At 34.7% G+C, this 24927-nt stretch overlaps 3 protein-coding genes across 6 annotated transcripts; 2 read left to right on the forward strand and 1 right to left on the reverse strand.

Moving 5' to 3' along the window:
• Positions 1–568: 568 nt before the first annotated feature.
• LOC130970658 (disease resistance protein RUN1-like) lies at positions 569–15259 on the forward strand. The gene is made up of 5 exons (XM_057896812.1): positions 569–1127; positions 12077–13178; positions 13438–13719; positions 13808–14533; positions 14608–15259. Exons 1-5 carry the CDS (start codon positions 628–630, stop codon positions 15175–15177), a joined length of 3180 nt encoding a protein of 1059 aa, XP_057752795.1. The 5' UTR covers positions 569–627; the 3' UTR covers positions 15178–15259.
• Positions 15260–16629: 1370 nt separating this feature from the next.
• LOC130970657 (disease resistance protein RUN1-like) lies at positions 16630–21393 on the forward strand. 4 transcript variants are annotated; one of them, XM_057896810.1, is made up of 6 exons: positions 16630–17227; positions 17369–18464; positions 18543–18818; positions 18983–19750; positions 19955–20045; positions 21296–21393. In XM_057896810.1, exons 1-6 carry the CDS (start codon positions 16722–16724, stop codon positions 21376–21378), a joined length of 2820 nt encoding a protein of 939 aa, XP_057752793.1. In that variant the 5' UTR covers positions 16630–16721; the 3' UTR covers positions 21379–21393. The 4 variants fall into 4 exon arrangements, with proteins under 4 accessions (XP_057752793.1, XP_057752792.1, XP_057752791.1 ...); XM_057896809.1 differs by lacking the exon at positions 21296–21393 and adding an exon at positions 20190–20629; XM_057896808.1 differs by lacking the exon at positions 21296–21393 and having other exon boundaries at positions 19955–20629.
• On the reverse strand, positions 21394–22783 carry LOC130965378 (probable amidase At4g34880). Its single transcript, XM_057890144.1, has 3 exons — positions 22542–22783; positions 22238–22436; positions 21394–21507 (listed from the first exon to the last, which is right to left on the reverse strand). The coding sequence occupies exons 1-3, from the start codon at positions 22781–22783 to the stop codon at positions 21394–21396; spliced, it is 555 nt and encodes a 184-aa protein (XP_057746127.1).
• Positions 22784–24927: the final 2144 nt, after the last annotated feature.

Consider the following 24927-nt stretch of genomic DNA (forward strand, 5'->3'; position numbering starts at 1 on the left):
CCCGTAAAAAAATCTGCAATAATTGAAGGAGTAGTGCACGTCAAATTTGAAGTTAATACGTTACTGATCTATTAAAAACAAAAAAGTATGCCTCACTTGAGAGTATTTTGTTTTGTTCATAATAAACTACTCACTGCAAGAATGTTAAACCAAAATTTCCCCCCAAAGAAAAACTATGACCCCACCACCAACTAAACAAAGCACACGTGCATTGACTTTGGTGTATATATATATAAAGAGAAAATTCCACTCTCTTATCATGTGAGATGTTAAAATGACACTCCCTTTCATCTATTTTATAAATATACATTCTCCTCTCTTTTAACTTTTAAAAAATTTTCTCTTTAATCCATTTTAAAAAATAAAATAAAGTTAACATTAGTTAATACAAAAAGTTTAAAATAGATTAAAGATGAGATTTTTTAAAAGTTAAAAGGGAGAAGAATGTATATTTATAAAATAGATAGAAAGAAAATATCATTTTAACATCTCGAAAAAGAGGAGGAAGGGAGTGAAATTTTCTCATATATATATATATATATATATCTTTCCCCATCTTCAGTATGCATCTCATTTTCGTAAGATCTCATCCTTATTATTGTTGCATAATCAAAGTGCACATATACAATGGATTGCATGAGAATCCAAAGCACCTTGTCTCATACAAAGAACTGGAAATATGATGTGTTTGTGAGTTTCAGAGGCGAGACTCGCTTCAACTTCACCCCTCATCTTTATGCTGCTCTCTGCAGACACCGCATACTTGCCTTCAGGGATGATACTAGGCTTGAGAAAGGAGGACCTATATCAGCAGGCCTTCTGCAAGCTATTGAAGGATCACAGGTTCTGATTGTTGTCTTCTCTATTAACTATGCTTCTTCCACATGGTGCTTGCAAGAACTGGCAAAGATAGCTGATTGCATTAACATACCGGAACACCGTGTTCTGCCTGTTTTCTGTGATGTGAGTCCATCTGAGGTGAGAAAGCAAAGTGGAAATTACGAAAAAGCCTTTGTGGAATACGAAGAAAGATTCAAAGAAGATGCAGAGATGATGGAGCAAGTGCGAAGATGGAGGGCAGCTCTAACACAAGTAGCCAGTCTCTCTGGCTGGGATCTCAAGGATAAGTAAGTTACCAGTTCTCTGTTTGCTATTTATTCTTTTGAAATAATTTGCTCAACACTCTTAACATTAACTAAGACGTTTCAAAGATTTCGTTGATCTGTTACTCAACCGAGCGAACGTGAGGAAGCATAAAATTTATACTTTTAACTTTTAAGTCGTGAAATCGAACTAATCAGGTTGTTAGGTGTCACTGAATTATTGGTTCAATTAGTAGGTTATTGGTTGAATCGGTTAATTTAGTTTCACGTAAATAAAAAAATAAAATAATAAAAAATCTAAATTAAAATTTAAAAAATATATTTTTTATTAACATTTTAAAAATAATTAAGTTTTAAATTTAAAAAATAATTAATACAAAAATAGACATAAAAATAATTAGTATTACAACTATTATAATATCTAAATTTGACACAAACTGAAAAATTAAAAAGTATTTATTATATGAAAAAAGAGAAAAATAAAATTTTATATAATATTACTTACTAATATAATCTCACTTAAAACGGAATTAATAGAAATTATAAGAATATAAAAACAAAACAAGGACCATATATACAAGGTAGTCTGGTAGTTGATAGTTCCCTTTTCTTGTATAGGGCCTGGGTTTAATTCCCAACTTTTACAATACTTATTGTTTTAGTTTTTCACCCTTTGATGGGAATTCTTTGGAGAAAACGTTTATAATACTTGCATGACACAAAGAATGTTTTGACCATGCTCTAGCCTGTGGAACCTAACCTTAGATTTTGTGTCTGATTTGATGTAAACTGTTCGGTTTTCAACAGTTTTTTCCGCCTTTGAGGAGTGCTATACATACAAGTCTTTTTGACTTACAAGTCTTACAAGTTACTAGGCCTTTTAATGCGTTATTCAACGTTTCCTGTTTTCAAAGCGCTACACTCAGAACGGTTCTTCTTCTTCCTCTTCCTCTTCCTCTTCCTCTTCTTCGTTTTTTTTCTTCGATTTTCATGGTTTCTGAAATCAAGCTTTGAAATCGTTTTGAAGAAGAAGAAGCAGTAGAAGATGAGGAGAAAGAGAAAAAGTTCTGAATTATGCAACGAATTTTGGGTGTATTTCTTAAATATTTTGGGTGTATTTTTCGTAATCCTTTGGGTGTATTTCTGTAATCCTTTTGAAGATAATGGAACTTTAGAAATACACCCAAACGATTACAGAAGTACACTCAAACGATTACAGAAATACACCCAAAGGATTACAAAAATACACCCAAATGGTTACAGGAATTCACCCAAACGATTATAGAAAATACACCCAAAGGATTACAGAAAATACACCCAAAGGATTTAAAGAAATACACCCAAAATTCGTTAAAATACATCTTATGCATAATTCAGAACTCTTTCTCTTTCTCCTCCTCATCTTCTACCGCTTCTTCTTCTTCAAAAACGATTTCACCATGAAAAATTGAAAAAAAAAAGATAAAACAGAGAGAAAAGAACGTAAATGAAGAAGAAGAGGAAGACGATGAAGAAGAACGTGCAGAAACGAAAGAAAAGGAGAAGAAGAAGAGTAAGAGGAAGAAGAACGTGCAGCAAGAAGAAGAAGAAGAAGGAGAAAGAGAAGGCAAGAAACGAAAAAAAAGAAGAAGGAGAAGACAAAGAAGAAGAAGAATAGTTGGAAGCGTGTTTTGAGCGTTAGTTTTAATTGAACTTGTAAGGCTTACAAGCCTTAATTGCTTGTATGCGAAGAATTACTCATTGGTTTATTGGTTAAACTAACCAATTCAATCCAATTCTTATAACTATGTTTTCGTCCTACTTTCAACACACACAAAATATCAAATATTTTATTAAAAAATATGATATAATAAAATTATAAAATTAGATAATATCTTAATCAAATTTTTAACAAAATATATAATGGTATTTGTAATATTTTACCCAAAACTAGGTCCCAAAAATACACACAAAATATATCGATACTCAAAACCAAATGATAGAAATACTTGGTCCAAAATATGGTAGCTATCTTCTCTAAAACAACCTCGTGCTATACATTATTTACGATGAATAAAAGAATGGTGAAAAGAGCTTTTTGATCGACATTTTTCCTACATCATGTCATTTTTTTTAGAGTCCGGTTTCTTTTCTTTGATATCAAGCACAATACTAACGCACCTTGTTGTATAAACAACTATCATACTGAACTTTTCACATTTTAAAGTTGATGCGATCATCATATCGTTAGATCTTAATTCTCAAATTTCATAAATGACATCTTTAAAATAAGTGTGACATATAATTTCACTTAAAGCTCTAATACACAGTTAGAAAACAAAGTGGGCGAACAAAGTGTATGTAATAATCAAAGTAAATAAATAAATAAATAAATAAGACAGTGAGATCATTCTTAGATATTTTTTTTCTTTCTCTCACAACTATGCTCACTCTCACAATCTGAAATGATGAAAAAAAGAAAAGAAAAGGAAAACAGCGAGAGGATGAAGGAAGAGAAAAAGAGAGGAAAGAGAGAAAGGAAAGTTGTAGCTATTGTCTTCGCTGTCAAAGGTATAGAGGCCCAAAGAGAGAGAAAGAATGAAAGAGAGAACACGAGACGGAAAAACGTGGAAGAAGGAAAGGAAAGATAGAAGAGAAGGAGAAGAACAAAGGAAAGCCATTGACGCTGTTGAGCTAGAGAGGAATAGAGAGAGACGAATGAGGAGAGAGGTGGAATGCGAGACTGAGAGAGAAGGAGATGTGATGAGCAGAGGAACGGAGAGGAGCTTGTTCCTATCACCATCATTACTGGCATTGCTATCGCTATTGTCATCGTTGCGGTTGCAGATTTGGGGCTTCGAAGAGAGAGGAATTCGCGGAGAGAGAGAGAAACGCAAAGAAGGAGGAACCATCCGTTACCGTTGCTGTTACCGTTGCCGTCGTCGTTCGAGTGAACCTTGCTTGCTACTGGAATTGTTGGTGCCGTTGGAGCTAAACTGTTCCTATCACTAACCCAAACTATCGCCAGCTCCACCTTGTCGCTGTCCCAATCCAAATTTTGCGCTCTTCGTTCCATTCTACTTCAATCCTCTTCACCTTGGATTTTGGCACTCCGGGTTCAGTATTTTCTAGGGACTAAATTGTGAGTAAGCTTTAGATTTATAATTATTTGATATTGCATCTATAATTTTTTTGACATATATCTATTATGATCTTTGAATTATATTCACTATATTTGCCTTGAACGATTTTAAATTAATTAGAATAATTGATTTATTAAAATTGAACGTTTTTATGAAGTTTATACTTTAGGAACTATACATGAGACTATATATATTTTTTATGAAGTTTTGCGTTATTCCAAAAGGTTTGATTTTACTTGAATATCTATTTTTGAAGCATTGAAGTATTTGTTGGTATTCACTTATTTTAAAATTGTGAAATATGCTTGAAATTTTTTTGATTGAAAAAGTATGATTGGAAAAGATTTCTGATGAAAAAAGATTATCTGATTTGATTTGATTTGATACTATTCATACCCTGACCCAATACTATGGTCCAGGATCCAAGTAAGCCAAAAAGGTCCAACCCAAAGATGGGCCTTCACCACTTACCTGACCTCATCGAAAGAGTTCGGACTAGACATAGGCTCCTCCCCAAAGAGGTCGGGATCGACATGAGCTGGCAAATAACACTTATTCGAATAAGTAACTGTCCCCTAAAATTTCTCATCCACTTCCAGAAGCAATATTTCAACAACCCTAAGATAAAGGGACGGATATCCACTTTCAGAAGTGAAACTACTCCAACGGTGATTTTTGGATCACCACTATAAATACACGGACACACTCAGGTAACACTAAGTTCCAATACTCTTAAACCTGCTTGCCCCCTTACTAACTTAGGCATCAGAGTGTCTTTGCAGGTACCACCCCCCATTCCTTCAAACATACAACTTGGACGGTGGCTCCTGAACGCGAACAAGTCGGAGACCACCTTTCCTTGACGTTTGGGCCAATCCTTCAAGCCCAATCTAACTATTTTAGGTTACCCACATAACATTAGCGCCGTTGCCGAGGACCTGAGGAGATCACCTTCTAATGGCGGACGACTAGAATGAGGATGGACATACTGCATCTGAATCTGAGCAAGAACATCAAGATGTAGTTAACAATGACAGAGCCATAATATCTCTGCAGGGAGCGGATAGCCAACACCGAGAAGGTTCCTCAGGTGTGAAAGACCCAAGAGGAATCTCCTCTGGGGTACACGAACCAGAAAAGGAGGGACAAACTCACGCTGCCGATCTCATGGGGCTACTCCACGGCCATCAAGGATGGTTAGAACAGCTGGAACAAGAACTGGAGCGACAGAGAGAAGCGGAGAGAAACCTAAGGAGAGAAGTTGAGCGACAGAAAGAGCTAGAGGAAAAGCTCTTAAGATTAGAATCTAATCTCTGAGGTAGGAGCTCTCGCGCTAACTGAGAAGACATCCCATTATTGGGGGAGAAGATCTGTTCAGTGAAGATATCATGAGGGCAAAAGTTTCATAGAACTTCAAAAGCCCTGACATAGATCTATACGACGGGACTACCGACCCAAAGCATCACCTGAGCAACTTCAAAAGTCGGATGTACCTAGCCGACGCTTCTGATGCTACCCACTGCAAAGCCTTCCCAACGACTTTGACAAAAGGGGCGATGAAATGGTTCGATAGCCTCCCCCCAAGGTCGGTCACTAGCTTTGATGACCTCTCGCGTAAGTTCCTTATGCGTTTCTCAATTCAGAAAGACAAAGTCAAGCATGCGCCTAGTCTCCTGGGGGTGAAATAGGAGATTGGAGAACCCTTGAGAGACTACATGGAAAGGTTCAACAAGACGTGCCTAGAAATCCAAGACCTGCCTACAGAAGCAGTAATCATAGGCCTGGTAAATGGACTCCGAAAAGGTCCCTTCTCTCAGTCCATCTCGAAAAGGCATCCGACTTCTTTGAGTGATGTATACGAAAGAGCCGAAAAGTACATCAACATGGAGGTAAACGCCAGGCTACGAGAACCAAGCTGGCGACCTGGGCACTCTCGCCAACGCCCATCTACACAGAACCCTGGTGGATCAGGGGAGCTCGGCAGACATCCTGTTCAAACCAGCGTTTGACAAACTAGGATTGGACGAAAAGGAGTTAAGGACATACCTTGATACCCTATATGGATTGGGAGACACACCTATAAAACCACTAGGATTCATACCCCTACATACAACTTTTGGAAAGGGGATGAAATCCAAAAATCTAAGCATCAACTTCATTGTCATCAATGTAGGCTCGGCCTATAATGCCATAATAGGAAGAACGACTCTAAATCGGCTTGGAGCAGTGGTATCCACCCCCCCCCCCACTTTTGCATGAAATTCCCAACACCAGAGGGAATAGCAACTATCAGAGGAGATCAAAAGCTGGCGAGAAAATGCTATAATGAAGCCTAAACTTGAGAGATAAAGGCAAGGAAGTTAATACCATTGAGCTCGAGGGAATTCGAGCTAAAGAAGAATTACGTTCACAGACCGAAGGGAAGACTGAAAAAGTGCAGATCGGGCAAGAGGACGGAAAAAACACCAATATAGGAGAGCCAATTTGAAAGAAGCTGATAAGGCTCCTACAAGAGAATTCCGACCTCTTTGCCTGGAAAGCCTCTGACATGCCAAGAATAGATCCCGCGCTCATGGCGCACAAATTGTCACTATACCTAGGATCCCGACCTGTCCAACAGAGAAGACGGAAGCTCGGTCCTCAACGAGCTCAAGTGGTCGAAGAGCAAATACAAGCCCTCCTAGAAGCCGGCTTTATCAAAGAGGTCAAATACCCGGCTTGGCTAGCAAATGTGGTGCTGGTCAAGAAGCCGAACGGCAAGTGGAGGATGTGCGTTGACTACACCAACTTTATCAAGGCATGTCCAAAAGACCCATATCCTCTCCCCAATATTGATACTTTGGTAGATTCCAGCTTGGGCTACCAATACTTGTCGTTCATGGATGCATACTCGGGATATAATCAAATCCTGATGTATAAGCCGGACCAGCAGAAGACATCCTTCATCACGCCTAGAGCAAATTATTGCTATGTGGTCATGCCTTTTGGGTTAAAAAATGCAGGAGCCACATACCAAAGGCTGATGAACAAAGTGTTTGCTCCTCACCTTGGAAATTTAATGGAGGTATACATAGACGACATGCTAACAAAAACCAATGATGAAGCCGACCTCTTGACTGACCTCTCACAAGTCTTCAGCACCATAAGAACGCACGGGATGAGATTGAATCCCACAAAATGCACCTTTGCAGTGGAGGCTAGAAAATTTCTAGGGTTTATGCTAACACAAAGGGGGATAGAAGCTAACCCTGATAAGTGTAGAGTAGTCCTGGAAAGAAGAGTCCGACCTGTTTAAGAGAAGTCCAGCAGTTGAATGGCAGACTTGCAGCTCTCTCCAGGTTTTTAGCAGGATCAACATTAAGATCCTACCACTTTTCTCTCTACTAAGAAAAGGATGCCAGTTCAAATGGACTCCAGAATGCGAAGAAGCTTTCCAGGAGTTCAAAAGGTTTCTGAGCCAACCTCCCATTCTGACCCGACCTAAAATCGGGGAAGAACTTGTCCTGTATTTATCTGTAGCTAAAAAGGCTGTGGCATCAGCACTGATACGGGAAGATGAGGTCGGGCAGCATCTAGTATACTTCACCAGCAAAGCTCTACAAGACCCCGAGTTAGGGTACCAAAAACTCGAGAAGTTTGCATTTGCCTTAATAGTGGCATCTCGAAGGCTACGACCTTATTTTTAAACTCATACAATAAGAGTTCGAACGAACCAGCCCATGAAGCAAATTCTTCAAAACAGACATTGTGGGCAGAATGGTTCAATGGGCTATAGAACTATCCGAGTTTGACCTAAGGTATGAAACTCGGACAGCAATTAAAGGCTAATGCCTAACTGACTTCTTGGCAGAATACGCAGGAGATCAAGAGGAGGCCTCCACAACTTGGAAATTGTATGTGGATGGTTCTTCCAACAAAATCGGAAGCGGTGCAGACATAATACTAGTCAACCAAGAGGAAACCCAAATAGAGGTCTCCCTGAAGTTTGAATTCCCAGCCTCCAACAACCAGGCAGAATATGAAGTCTTGATTGCCGGGTTGAAGTTAGCCGAAGAAGTCGGTGCAACTAAAGTAGTGGTCTTCAGCGACTCTCAAGTAGTGACTTCTCAAATCTATGGAGAGTATCAGGCTAAAGACCCAAATATAAAAAGGTACTTAGACAAAACTTTGGAGTATCTTAGGCGTTTCTCAGAAACCTAGGTCAGATATATAACTCGGGATCTTAACAGCAGAGCAGACGCCCTCTCCAAATTAGCAAGTACCAAGCCAGGAGAGAATAATAGAAGCCTAATCTAGGAAATTCTCCAAGAACCCTCTGTCACAAAAACAGAGGCTAAACAAGATGTCCTGGAGGTATCTGGGTTGGAATTCGGGTGGATAACCCCTTTTATCGAATACATAAAATTTGACATCCTACCCAAGGAGGAAAAAGAAGCCAAAAAAATTTGGAGGGAGGTACAAAACTACACCTTAGTGAAAAATATTCTCTATAAAAGAGGAATATCCACACTATTGTTAAAGTGCGTCCCGACCTTAAAGACAACATAAGTTTTAGAGGAGGTGCACAATGGTATCTGTGGGAACCATCTCGAAGCAAGGTCTTTGGCCAGGAAAGTCATCCGAGCCTGGTTCTATTGGCCGACCTTGCAGAAGGATGTCACCGAGTTCATGAAGAAGTGTCAACCATGCCAAATGCATGCTAACTTCCACGTCGCTCCCCCTGAGGAACTCATTAGTATAACTTCTCCATGACCTTTTGCAAAATGGGGAGTAGATCTACTCGGACCTTTTCCCCAAACGCCTGAACAAGTAAAATACCTCATAGTAGGAGTAGACTACTTCACAAAATGGATTGAAGCAGAACCCTTGGCCACCATTATAGCTCAGAGAAGTCGAAAATTTCTCTACAAGAAAATCATTACCAGGTATGGAATTCCCCATTTCATCACCACGGATAATGGTACCCAGTTCACCGACTCTACATTCGGAAATTTGGTAGCCAGTATGAATGTAGAGTCGGTGAACTGGGCAAAAGGGGTCCAAGAAATGTAGAACCTCACCCTTGGACTTTGCTCGTTGACTTCCACTAGTATCATGGCTTCTATGCCTAGGCAAGTCGGAAGGGTGTTTCTCCCGCGTGGCATACTGAGGTGTAGTCTGATATACCCATAATACTTGAGGGAGTTCTTCACCCCAAGCTCCCTTTGCATCTTGTAGCCTTTTTTTTAACCCGGCTAGAATGACTTCATTGGCTGCCTCAGCTTGCCCATACTATGGTCTAGGATCCAAGTAAGCCAAAAAGGCCCAACCCAAAGATGGGCCTTCACCACTTACCCGACCTCATCGAAAGAGGTCGGGCTAGACATAGGCTCCTCCCCAAAGAAGTCGGGCTCGACATGAGCTGGCAGATAACACTTATTCAAATAAGTAACTGCCCTCTAAAATCTCTCATCCACTTCCAGAAGCAATATCTTAACAACCCTAAGATAAAGAGACGGTTATCCACCTTCAGAAGTGGAACTACACCAACGGTGATTATTGGATCACCACTATAAATACACTGACACACTCAGGTAACACTAAGTTCCAATACTCTTAAACCTGCTAGCCCCTTGCTAACTTAGGCATCAGAGTGTCTTTGCAGGTACCACCCCCATTCCTTCAAACATACAACTCGGATGACGGCTCCCGAACGCGAACAAGTCGGAGACCACCTTCTCTTGACGTTTGGGCCAATCCTTCAAGCCTAATCCAACTATTTTAGGTTACCCACGTAACAAATACCTTGTATATTTGAAAGATCAAAGATTTGTTGTATTTGAAATTATATGGTTTGAATTGGTTTGGAAGGCTCGTATTAAAAAACTGTAGTTAACCACGGTTATGACATTAACTTAGATGCATCTAACTCAGACTCCAGCAAAGGTGTTGCTAGCCTAACGATATGCAATGATACCTATTATTTGTCGAGTTTCTAGATATTATATGTTCCATATATCACAGGCAGGATCCAACCAATTTTAATTATTTTAATTTTTATTAAAAATGTATAAGTATTTATTTGAGTCTGTTAGACTTGTTCGGAGACTATTTTTTCTTAGCATTGGTCATGACTCATTTTGGGCCGTAACAGTGTAAATTTTTTACCTTAAATACAAATGAAATACCAAATATTTCAGTAAAAAAATATAATGTATCAAACTTACAAAATTGGATAAGTATTCTACTTTAACAAAATCTCTAACAAATATAAAGTGATAATTTTTTATATTTTATGCAAAACCAAAGTCCCAAATACACCCACAATAGCTATTACTACTAAATTAAATGGTGTAAACACTCAATTCAAATATAACCAAAAGATAAAAAAAATATAAGATAGATCTTCTCTAATAAAAAAAATGACTAATTACTTGATATATATAAAACTATTATTGTCAAAACCGGACTAGACCGATCGGTTCGACCAAAAAACTGGTAAACCGGACCTCACATCGATCCAATCCAAGTTTAAAACCATTCAAGACAAAAAACCGGTACGAACCGGTCAAATTTAGAATGAACCGATGAAAATCGGACCGGACCGAACTGCTCGGGTGGCGGTTGAAGGGAAACTTACGTTGCATCGGCGCACCTGCGTTCCACCGTGCTCCATATGCTCCATGTCTTGCCAAGTGTCATAGCTTATGAATTTTGAAAATTTTTCCAAAATGACCACCTTGGGATGATTGCACCAGCCAGCTGCAATGTCTCTTATTAATTTATTTACAAATTAAAATATATATAGCAATCTTTTATTTTATTTATATTCAATTTATTTTAATTATAAAGTCATTCATTTTTAAATCAATTATATTTTATTTAATTATAAATTTTATTAAATATATACAAATTAAAAAGATAAATAAAAATTTTTTATTAATCATAATTTATTTTTTCATGATTATATAATATCTATTAATATCATTTTTTTAATAAATTATATAAAAATAGATAAAGACTCACATGCAGTTGTTTTTATATAAAGTTGATAGTTAAAAATTGTTAGATGATATTTAGTCAAACTTGTCAAATTATCTGACGATTCTTAAATATCAACTTCACATGAAAACAACGTGAGTTTTTACCTATAATAACATAATAATAAAATAAATATAAACTAATTAATAAAGTATTAAAATTTAAAAATAATAATTATTTTTATAAAAAATAAAATAAAAGTACTTATAATAAAAAAATAATTAAATTTGATACAATTATTTAGTTATACCGGGTTGACCAGTTCGACTAATGACCCACCGGTTGAATCAATGACCCGGTGACCCAATAACCTGATCGATTTCATCACCGGTTCAGTTCTGATAACTATGTATAAAGCAAATTTGGAGCCATAACACTCAATAAAATTTTATAATTTTCTCTTTAACACCTGTTGAATTACTTAACTTGTGGAATGCAAAATTAAGTTAACTCAACCTATTTATACTAATTTATAAACAATGAAATTACACTACAATTTATGATATTATCAACTTGTATAATTCATAAATTGTAAGTTAATAACACTCTAACCAAAATCTTCTACTAAGTAATTCTCTTCTAATATTATCTTTCAATATAGTCAAACCTGATAACTAATGCAACTTTTACAGGCTACTTTTACTAATATCTATATTTTTCAACTTGCATTATTTCAACAAAGAAAAAATGATTTTTATTTCTTCACATACACAATTATGGTTGATACTTGATAGATTATCTATTACATTATCTTATATATGTAGGTTTTCTTCTGCTGTCTTGTGTGAAGATTTTTGTTTCTCTCTTCTTTTTTTTTCTTGTTCTTTCTAGGTCACATTCTGCTGAAATTGAAAAAATTGTCAAAACAGTGACCAAGATATTGGGTCCCAGATCATCATCAAGTCTATCTAATGATATAGTAGTTGGGATGGAGTTCCCTCTACAAGAACTAGGAAAGCTTCTAGTTTTGGACTCAGATGATGAAGTTCGAGTTGTAGGGATTTGTGGAATGGGTGGTATAGGAAAAACAACTCTTGCTAGTAGATTATATGAAAAAATATCTCATCAATATGATGTTTCATGCTTTATGGATGATGTAAGTAAAACATATAGAGATTGTGGTTCACTTGGTATGAAAAAGCAGCTTCTTTGTCCAGCTTTCATGGAAGAAGATTCTCTAATATGCAATATTTTAATGGCAGATAATTTGATTCAAAATATGTTACACTATAGAAAGGTTCTCATAGTTTTGGATAATGTTGATCAGAGAATTCAGTTGGAGAAGTTGGCTTTAAAACGGGAATGGTTAGGTAGAGGGAGTAGAATAATCATAGTTTCTAGAGATGAGCATATATTGACAGAGTATGGAGTGGACCACGTTTACAAAGTTCAACTCTTAAATGATGAGAATGCTCTCCAATTGTTTTGCAGAAAAGCTTTCAAATGTAATCATGTTGCAAAAGATTATGAAAGCCTCACAGATTCTGCATTAGCATATGCTAATGGACTTCCTTTAGCAATTAAAGTATTGGGCTCATTTTTGTTTGGGCGAGATGTCTCTGAATGGAGTAGTGCATTGGTTAGACTGAAAGAAACTCCAACAAAAGATATTATGGATGTATTTCGAATCAGTTTTGATGGACTTGAGGATCCGGAAAAAGAAATATTTCTTGATATTGCCTGTTTTTTCCCCAATGACATTGAAAAGTATGTAAAAGATATTTTACGTATTCGAGGATTCCATCCTGATAATGGTATAAAAGTTCTCATTGAAAAATCCCTCATAACCCGTGATCGGTGGAAGATCACTATGCACGATTTGTTGAGAGACTTGGGAAGAAGTATTGTTCGGGAAAAATCACCCAAAAAACCGAGAAAGTGGAGCAGGTTATGGAATCACAAGGATCTAAGCAATGTCTTGCGAGAAAACAAGGTAAAAATAGTTATTTAAAATATTGTTATCAACTTCAGGTGAAGTCGACTGTACCTGAGTTTACACCTTTTTAAAAGGTGAAAACTTAGGTGAAGTCGACTTCATGTGAAATTGATATCTGAGCGTCGATAGATGAAAATTTAGTCAAATTAATCAAATCATTTAACAGTTCTCAAGTATCAACTTCAGGTAAAGTCGACTTTTCCTGAATTTACACCTTTTTAAAAATCTGATATTCTAAAAAGGTGTGATGTTTCAGCCAGCAGAGAATGTTGAAGCCATAGTTTTGCCAACAAATGATGAAATAAGAGAAGAGTTATCAATAAAAGCTTTATCAAAAATGAGTCGCCTAAAGTTACTCATACTTGGCCAAGTGAAAGTGAATTTCCCAGGCAGGCTGCATTTTCTTTCTAATGAGTTGGGATATCTTTCTTGGAAAGAATATCCTTTCACATGTTTGCCATCAAGCTTTCAACCAACTCAACTCGTTAAATTAATCCTACGTCATAGTAAAGTCAAAGAACTCTGGGAGGGAATAAAGGTATAGTAGATATCTTATCGATGTTGATTTTATTAGAATGAAAACAATAGGACAATTTTTTCATTCTTTCTCTTTTCTTTTATTGCAGGATCTACATAAATTGACACATTTAGAGCTATGTTATTCCAAAAGTCTTGTAAAGATACCAAATTTATCTCAGGCCCCAAATCTTTCGCACATAAATCTTAAAGGATGTGTGAAACTTGTTCACCTTGATACATCCATTGGTGCTCTAGAAAAGCTTAGTTTGTTGAATCTGGAAAACTGCAAAAGTCTTGTTAGTATTCCGAGCAATGTATTTGGTCTTAGATCTCTTTGTGATTTAAATTTATCTGGCTGTTCGAAATTAATTGGATATCGGTTGTTAGAGAACGAACAAAGTGTGGCATCCTCCATATGCAAAGCTCTTACAAGGCCTCTCAATTTTTGGTCTTCTAGAAGGCGTGCCAATTCAGTTGGTTTATTGTTGCCTTCTTTGTCTCATTTCCCTTTGGTAACTCTTGACATAAGTTTTTGTAATCTAGTTGAAATCCCTGATGTTATTGGACAGTTACATTGTTTAGAAGATTTAAACATAGGGGGAAACAATATTGTTATGCTACCTCATTCCATCAATGAACTTCCCAAGCTAAGGCAGTTGAACTTGCAGTACTGTAAGCAACTAAAGTGGTTGCCAAGTACCCTTTTGCCCATAGGAGAAGGTAGCCATGGAGGACTTTACTATGGAGGAATATTTCTGTTCAACTGCCCTAATTTGAGTGACACAGAAAGTTGTGGTGTCAAAGTTATTTCATGGATGATAAAAATGATTCAGGTGCCAGCTTCATTTTCTCATCCTTTCTTTTCCCTTTTCATTTTCTCCCTGTATATCTAATTTGTATGGTGCAGGTGAACATGCAATCCTCTTCACCTAGATGCGTCATTCAAGTTGTTATTCCAGGAACTGAAATTCCAAGGTGGTTCAACAATCAGAAAGAGGGTAGTTCAATGAAGCTGGATCCATCTCCCATTCTGAATGACAATAATCGGATTATTGGCATTGCTTGTTGTGTGACATTTGTTGTACATGATACTCCAACTCAATTGCCTGAAGAACCCAAATATCCTGGTGATATTGGATGTGGTTTTCGTCTTCGCTCTGGGGGAAGTTATTTTGCGGTTCCAATACGTCTTAAGAAAGATTTTATCACAACTGAATTAGATCATATGTTGCTAATATTTTTCTCCCGGAACCAGATGATTGATCATTATACAAGTCATTTAAAAGAGGGAAGATGTGATCTTGATGGTATTGAATTGGCCACCTCGAGTGAATATCCAGAAGAAATAATACAAGTGAAGAGTTGTGGTTACCGTTGGGTATGTAAGGAAGATCTGGAACAATTAAACCCAACAATGATGCATAGCGCCGATTCTTCAAGTCAGAATAAGAAGCGCAAGTTTTTGGCAATTCAATGAAAATGTTGTATCTGTATTTTGTCTATACTTCTGGTTGTATCATATATTCGTATTAACCCCTTCCAAAAAGTTATTTTCCAAATATTGAACATCAACAAGAGTATATTCTAACCCAAGGTATGCAAGATATTTTGTTACAAACTAGCTAAAAACAGAAAAAAGTTATTGATACAGAACCAGAATACATTCACTTTAGCCAAGAAGCTGTTATTAGTTTATTACACGTAAATTTGTTCAAATAGGACACATAAAAAGACATTATACAACAACAGTATTGAGGCAAATTGACTATATATATGACAAAGTATTGAAAAACTTAATGGTCTTGTTCTTGCAAGTTAAACTGGAAGGGACTTTCTTCAAATCCATATACAATCTCAATTAGCTTTGATTCTGATCCTTTCAAACCACCAAAATTTATACCAAATGAAACATCCTTACTATCATACCCTGCAAACATTTATTCCAGGGAGTCCTCCAATGGCAAGCAAAGGTGCAACACTTGAACTAGGTGTTATCAATGCATCAAGTTTATAATCACTCACAAGTTTCTCAAAGCCTTCTCTTGATAGTCTTGCTGTCGCGCTAATTCTATTTGTTGTTTGGGCTAACAAGAAGATGTCTTGATCAAACTCATTGATCTTTTCCTAAATAGTAGTTATTTGAAGCAAGAGTTAATCACTGTGAACTTTGATGTTCTGCATAAAATTAATCAAGTTTTGTCAATGAAGGTCGATAATACAAACCAAATCTGCATTCTTTTGGTTAAAGGCTATAACATCCACCAAGGATCTCACTGGTGAAACCACCAAGTTCTTGAGATATGAATTCAAGGATAGTTTGAACTCAGCAGCAAGTACTACTGCCTCACCAATTTTGGTCACATTTAAGATATTATTGATATTGATTATCTGGAGATTATCTACCAAAACTGCTCCTTGTTTTCTTCAATTTTCATGTTATATATATAAACTTGTAAAGCTTACATTACTTTTTACCTTAAGGTCTGAAAATGCTTCTCAAAGTGTTGAACCACATCAGAGGCAAAAGGGCCAAAGAATGGGTTCCTTACTATTCCAAGTCTCTTCCCTTTAAGCCCATTTTGATTAAGAAATTGTTTGAATCCACCTTGTAGACTTGTAGTTAATCTCCGAAATTACATCAAGAACATACACAACTAATGGCCCTGGCAAATAATGCTTTCATTGGTTACTTCAATTCAAGAAATCATAACCCTAAACCATCACATACAACAATTATCCGAATTATGCCATTGATTATGGATCCTTACAGATCTTAGCCATCCATCACAGAGAGTTATAAAAGGAATTCGCGTCAAATTTGAAGCTAATAAAGGTTAACGCGTTTCTAGTAAAAACTAAAAAGTATCTCCCACTTCAAAGTGTTTTCTTTTATTCACAGTAAACTAGTCAATAATCAATACAAGAATTTTCAACTAAAACAAGCCCGTTGACTTCTCTATATATATAGCATCTCATTTCCATAAAAGTAATCCTTATTGCATTCATATTCACAGTTATCCAATGGAATGCGTGAGAATCCAAAGCACCTTGTCTCACAGCCACAGGAGGAATTGGAAATATGATGTGTTTGTGAGCTTCAGAGGCGAGACTTGCTTCAACTTCACCGATCATCTTTATGCTGCTCTCCGCAAACACTGCATACTTGCCTTCAGGGATGACACTAAGCTCGAGAAAGGAGGACCTATATCAGCAGGGCTTCTGGAAGCTATTGAAGGATCACAGGTTCTGATTGTTGTCTTCTCTATCAACTATGCTTCCTCCACATGGTGCTTGCAAGAACTCGCAAACATAGCTGATTGCATTCAAATCCCAGGACACACTGTTCTGCCAGTTTTCTATGATGTGAGTCCAACTGAGGTGAGAAGGCAAAGTGGAAATTTTGAAAAAGCATTTATGAAACACGAAGAGAGATTCAAAGATGATGCAGAGATGATGGAGCAAGTGGCAAGATGGAAGGGAGCTCTAACACAAGTAGCCAATCTCTCTGGCTGGGATCTCAAGGATAAGTGAGTAACCAATTTTATGTTTTCTGTTTATTCTTTTGAAATAATTTGATCACCAATCTAATATTAATTAACACATTTCAAATCTATTGTCGTTTTTTTGTGCTGTCGTGAAGATTTTGTGTTTTTCTCTCTTTTTTCTAGGTCACAATCTGCTGAGATTGAAAAAATTGTCAAAGCGGTAACAAAAATATTGAGCCCATCATCAAGTCTATCTAATGATGTAGTTGGGATGTACTCCCATTTAGAAGAACTAGAAAAGCTTCTAGTTTTGGACTCACATGATGATGTTCGAGTTTTAGGCATTTGTGGAATGGGTGGCATAGGAAAGTCAACTCTTGCCACCATTTTATATGAAAAAATCTCTCATCAATACGACATTTCATGCTTTATGGATGATGTAAGCAAAACTTATGCAGATTGTGGTCCAATTGGTGTGAAAAAGCAACTTCTTTGTCAAGCTTTCGTGGAAGAAGAATTTCTACTATGCAATCTTTCGGCAGCAACTAATTTGATTCAAAATAATTTATGCCATAGAAAGGTTCTCATAGTTCTGGATAATGTTGATCAGAGGATTCAGTTGGAGAATTTGGCTTTAAAGCGGGAATGGCTAAGTAGAGGAAGCAGAATAATCATAATTTCTAGAGATGAACATATATTGAGAGAGCATGGAGTGGATGATGTTTACAAAGTTCAACTCTTAAATGATGAGAATGCTCTCCAATTATTTTGTAGAAAAGCTTTCAAATGTAACCATGTTATAGAAGGTTATGAAAGCCTGACAAATTCTGCATTAACATATGCTAATGGACTGCCATTAGCAATTAAAGTATTGGGTTCTTTTTTGTTTGGCCGAAGTATATCCGAATGGAGCAGTGCTTTGGTTAGATTGAGAGAAAACCCAACAAAAGATATTATGGATGTGTTACGAATAAGTTATGATGGACTTGAGGATATGGAAAAGGAAATGTTTCTTGATATTGCATGTTTTTTTTCTAACGAGAATGAATATTATGTAAAGAACATTTTATGTATTCGAGGGTTTCATCCTGATATTGGTATAAGAATTCTCATTGATAAATCACTCGTAACTATTGTTCATGGATGGAAGATAGTTATGCATGATCTGTTGAGAGAGTTGGGTAGAAGTATTGTTCGAGAAAAATCACCCAAAGAGCCAAGAAAGTGGAGCAGGTTATGGAATCAAAAGGATCTAAGCAATGTCTTGCGGGAAAACAAGGTAAAATAGTTATTGAGAATATTGTTGTTGGCTGCCATTTTTAGAAACTGAATAATTTTAAAAGTTCTAATGTTTCAGATAGCAGAAAATCTTGAAGCCATAGTTCTACCAAGATTTCTTGAAATTAGGGAAGAGTTATCAGTTGAAGCTTTATCACAAATGAGCTGCCTTAAATTACTCATACTCAGAGAAGTGAATTTTTCGGGATGCCTTAATTTTCTTTCTAATGAGTTGGGATATCTTGAATGGAAAGAATATCCTTTCACATGTTTGCCATCAAGCTTTCAGCCAAATAAACTTGTTAAATTAATCCTGCATCATAGCAACATCAAAGAACTCTGGGAGGGAATAAAGGTATGGTAGATACCACCATCTTTATTCATGTTGATTTTAACTAAAGTAGCTTCAAATCGTTCTCAAATCCTTAACATTTTTCTATTATTACAAGTAGTCTTCCTTGTTTGTATTATGGCTTAAGATTCTTCTTACCTTTCTATCTCACTCTCTTGACATTACAGGATCTACATAATTTGACACACATGGAACTATGTTATTCCAAAAGCCTTGTAAAGATACCAAATTTATCTCAGGCCCCAAATCTGTTGCGACTAGATCTTAAAGGATGTGTTAAACTTGTTCGCCTTCATCCATCCATTGGCTGTTTAAAAAACCTCGGTTACTTGAATCTGGAAAACTGCAGAAGTCTTGTTAGTATTCCCAACAACATATTTGATCTTAATTCTCTTTATAATTTAAATCTATCTGGCTGTTGGAAATTACTTAAAGATCAGTTGTCAGAGAAACCAAGGCAAAGCAAGCAGTTGAATACAGGTCAAAGTGTACAAAGGCACATGACATCCTCCATATGCAAAACTCTTACAAGGCCTCTCCATTTTTTGTCTTCTAGAAGGTGCTCCAATTCAATTGGTTTGTTGGTGCCTTCTTTGTCTCGTTTCCCAGCTTTGGAATCTCTTGACATAAGTTTCTGTAATCTAGTTGAAATTCCTGATGCTATTGGACAGTTATGTTGTTTAGAACGTTTAAACATAGGGGGGAACAATTTTGTTACACTACCTCATTGCATCAAGGAACTTCCCAAGCTAAGGGAGTTGAACTTGCAGTACTGTAAGAAACTAAAGTGGTTTCCAAGTACCCTTTTGCCCATAGGAGGAGGTAGCCATGGAAGACTTTACTATGGAGGAATATTTCTGTTCAACTGCCCCAATTTGAGTGACACAGAAAGTTGTGGTGTCACAGTTATTTCATGGATGATAAAAATGATTCAGGTACCAGTCTCAAGTCCTCCTTTGAATTCTCATTTGAGAGAGTAAAGTCTAAAGTGTGATATTTCATCTTTAAATATTTTCTTTTCTCATGTTTTCTCTTAGTTCCACTTATAAAATAAACAGTAAGAAAGATTATAATTTATCCTCTAAAGTAAAATCTAAAATTTAGAGGATACAAATCTTACCTAATTTGTATGGTGGCAGGTGAACATGCAATTCTCTTTCCCCAGATGTTCCATTAAAGTTATTATTCCAGGAACTGAAATTCCAAGGTGGTTCAACAAACAGAATACAGGTAATTCAATGAAGGTGGATCCATCTCCCATTGTGAATGACAATAATTGGATTGGCATTGCTTGTTGTGTGGCATTTGTTGTACATGATGCTCCAACTGAATATCCTCCTATTCTATTTGGTTGTGGTTTTCGTCGTAATCCAGATAAGGCCGTTTGTTCCGTTGCTCCAATACGTCTTAAGAAAGATTGGATCACAACTGAATTAGATCATATGTTGTTAATGTTTTTATCCAGGGAAGTTTTCATAAATAATTTTGTAAGTGTTTTAAAAGAAGGAGTATCTGATCTTGATGGTATTGAATTGGTTGCATTGACTCGTTATCCAGAAGAAGTAGTAGAAGTGAAGAGTTGTGGGTACCGTTGGGTATTTAAGGAAGATTTGGAACATTTAAACCCAGAGAAGATGTATAGCGCCAACTCTTTAGCTCACAATCGGAAGCACAAGTTTTTGAAAATTCAAGATGACCAATAGCTCGCAATATTTATATTCATGAAATTGAATTAAAATGTTGTATTGGCAAAAGTGGAAAGTGTTTATTAGTTTCCTTGCTTATTGTAAATGAAAAGTATTATTTTAGCACAATGCGTCTGTTACTTCTATTTTTCATGTTTATTCATTGGTCCCATAAATGATTCTAAGCCAATATGATATAAGAGTAAAGACGTATAGAAGTCTATAAATTCCAGCAATCTTAATATTTAAGAAAGAAGTACAAAGGGCAATCTTAAAAGATAATGGTTGAGAATCTCATTACTTGGACTAAATAACAAAGAATTATTAGTTTTTGTTTAGAATTTGAGTTAGCTAGCTGGAAAAAAAATATACAAAAGTTGCTAAAGTGAAAGATCAATTTGTATTATGTCTACAAAGAATCCAAGGTATATATCTTTTTTACCAATTAGCTAAAAATAGAAAAAAGCTAAAAAATAGTTATATTGAGAAAGATAACCAGACAATACTCACTTTAACCAAGAAGTTAAGATTCATTATTACACGTAAATTTTTTCAAATAGGACACACAAAAAGACATTATAGTTATACAATAGTATAGTTCATGAGACAATTGACAACATATATGACAGTATTGAAAAACTTCAACAGTTAGTTGTCTTATTCTTGCAAGTTAAACTGGAGGGGCTTTTTAGTTGCTTGTTTAAATCCATATGCAATCTCAATTAGCTTTGATTGATCCTTTCAAACCACCAAAGTTTATTCCAAATGAAACACCCTTATTATCATACCCTGCAGGCACATTTATTCCTGGGAATCCTTCAATAGTAAGCACAGATGCAACACTTGAATCAGGTGTTAGCAATGCGTCAAGTTTATAATCACTCATCAATTTCTCAAAGCCTTCTCTTGATAGTCTTGCTAGATTGGCCAGTGCTGCCTTCTCTGTTGCGCCAATTCCATTTGTTGTTTGGTGCTAACAAGAAGATGTCTTGACCAAACTCATTGATCTTTTGAGGAAACACCCAGTTAAAAAAATTATTTAAATAATAATAAAAATTAATTTTGTGGGGGTTTTATTTGTATTTTGTGAGGGTTTTAAACCTTTATAAAATTATTTTCAATAATATAGCTAATTACTACCACTGCTACCACTACTTTCTTCATCCTCATTATTATGGCTCCTACTTCTATTATTTTTATTGATTTATCATAATCATTATCTCCTCTACCGTCATCATCACTAATACCAATATTATCAACATTAAAGTTCTCTTTTTTTTATTTCTTATTCGATGTTATTTTTTTCTTTTAAAAAGTATTTGTACTATAATTACTATTTTTTTGTGGCATCATTTTCATTGATAATTTTTCTTCACTTAACCACCATTGGTGAAGGAATTTTTCAAAAACAAACTTATTAATTTGTGGAGGTTTAAAAGCCCCCACAAAATACAAATAAAACACCCACAAAACCAATTTTTATTATTATTTAAATAATTTTTTTAACAGAGGGATCATATTGTCCCAAAATAAAAAGATTGGGGATCAAAGTGTCATTTTTTTTGGACAGAGATCGCTTTGTCCTTCGTGCAAATGGACAAGGATCAAGTTGGGTGTTTACTATTGATCTTTTTCTAAATAGTAGTTATTGAAACAAGAGTTAATCATTGTGAACTTTAAAGTACTGCAAAAAATTAATCAAGTTTTTTAGTGAAGGAAAAATTTGATTATACATACCAGAGCTGCATTCTTTTGGTTAAAGGCTATAACATCTGCCAAGGATCTCACCGGCGAAACCACCAAGTTCTTGAGATAAGAATTGAAGGATAGTTTGAACTCAGAAGCAAGTGCTACTGCCTCACCACTTTTGGTCACATTTAAGATATCATTGATATTGGTTATCTGGAGATTATCTACCACAACTGCTCCTTGATGTCTTCAATTTTCATGTTATATATACATTTTCATTAGGTAGGTGTACTGATTGAGAAAATGAAATATTTTATAAAATTAAACATTTAAAGCTTATATTAATTTTTACCTTGAGGTCTGAAAATGCTTCTCAAACTGTGGAGCCACATTGGAGGCTAAAAGGCCAAAGAATGGGTTCCTTGCTATTCCAAGTCTCTTCCCTTTGAGTCCATTTTGATTAAGAAATTGTTTGAATCCACCTTGAGGAATGTACTTAGACCAAGTTGTAGTTGCTGGATCATTGTAATCAATCCCAGAAATTACATCAAGAACAAAGACAGCATCAGATACTGTCCTAATCAATAATAACATTAAGCAAAAAAATAAATAATTAAAGAAATTAATTTTCTTTTACTACTTGAATTAATAGTTGGTGTAACTATCTTTTTTAATTTTTTTAACAAATTAAAAAAGTGTTTCTAAAAACCTTTTTAATTAAATGAAAGTATTTTATAATACACTATTAATATTTTGTAAAATAATATAATATTATAACTATTTATAAAATCTCGTATTTTTTTATAACTAATAATCCTTTTTGTAAATACACAAATATATTCTTAGATTTTTTATTTATTTCTTTCATGTAAACATATTTTAGTTGTTAATTTTCTATCGTACTCAAAATGATAGTCTGAATTTGCGTGATATTATTTAAATAACTTAATGCTAATATTAGGATTTGATTAATTTAATTTCAAAAAAATGTTCTAATTTAATATTAATTATACTAAACATAAATTATACTACAATTGTACCTAATTTTGGTTCTTAAACTAGATAATCAAATTATTATATCACTAATTAAAATTTTATTCTCTAATTTTAAAAGAATTATAATTAAATGAATATACTCTAATTAAAAAAATTAATAAATTAAACATAATTTTCAAATTGAATTTTGAGAAAAGAATAATATTTTAAAATTTATCTAAGACATGAAAATCTTGTGATTAGTTTGTTTTAGGTAGTTATATTGATATTTTGTTTCCTAATGTATTGGATATAATTTTATTTTGATATGTTTTTTATTATAGCATTAATCAATAATTATTTTTAATCTTAAAAAATATTATACTTATGAAAAGAGTATGAATTTTAAATTAATTAATGGTAGCATTCTATATAATTATATTATTAAGAGAAAAATAATATTCTCATTTATTACTAATTATGCTTTTCTTAAATTATACAAATTATATTATAATTATATAAACTATTTGTTTTTAAATTAGAGAATCAAATTATTATATTATTAATTAATAATTTATTTTCTATTTTTAAAAGCATTATGCAATTGTTTTACCGTTAAAAAGTTTTCGTCGAAAACATTTCCATAGAAAAATTAGCAACTTAGCATACAACTTTATGTATATATCTTGAGTGTATTATTTTCTTAATTTAGTTCATTATCAACATATTTAAATGAATTGTAGCCTTTACTTTTGTCTAACTATGGGCAAGTGCCGAATTTTAATATATTAAAATTGTCATAGTTAAATTATACTGTTTGTACACAATTATAATATTTAAACAGAAAGATAAAATAATAAAAGAATCTATTATTTTAAAAACCAAAATACTAACGGAATTCTTTTCATGATTATTTTGAAGTAATTTTACGTTTTTAGCTAATTAGCAACCTTATCCTATCATATGGTGTTGAACAAAGGATTCTTTGATTGTCTCAAGATTGTTAAGTACCATTAACTTAGAGTGTCACCAAATTCCAAACACCAGCTATATATAAGTACTACCTTTAACTTTAAATTTCAATTGCCTATTTTTTTCCTCTCTACTTTTTTGAATATATTTATATATTAATGTATAGAATGGCTATGGATTGTGTATCAACTATCAAGGACTTAAACATAACTGATGGCAAAACTATAATTTTCACTTCTTTTAAGTTACTTACAATTGCATTTAACATAAAGAATTGAGTCCATTATAGCAGTGGCGGAGCCACGTTATGAGCAAGGGGGGCAATTCCCCCCCCCCCCCCCCCCCAAACTAATAAAATGTATGTATAAGTTTTTAATTTTTTAGTTTAACCCCTTTTTAATTTTTAATTTTTCTTTCTTCTTAACTTATATTTTTCATGTTAGCCCCTTCTAAAATAATTTCTAGCTCCGCCCCTGCATTATAGGCCAATGCATGAAAATGTTGTTGCAATCAAATTTAATTTCTAGCAATAAATTTAAAGTTCAATCCCTAACAAATTCAACTCAATAATAATTTCTAACAACAAAAATATTAGTTAAGTAATTATTTGAATAAGACAATAACAAATTCAATGTTTACTGATGATAATTAATAAAAAATTCATCTTAATGATGATTTTAAACAGCAAAAAAACAAATTATTCAAGGTCTAGTAGTAATAATTACTTAATTAGTAATAAATTTATGTCAATGATGATTTTCAGCAAAAACAAACTAGTTCAATAATATTTT

This window comes from Arachis stenosperma, chromosome 3 (assembly GCF_014773155.1).
Source record: "Arachis stenosperma cultivar V10309 chromosome 3, arast.V10309.gnm1.PFL2, whole genome shotgun sequence".
Taxonomy (NCBI): Eukaryota; Viridiplantae; Streptophyta; class Magnoliopsida; order Fabales; family Fabaceae; genus Arachis; species Arachis stenosperma.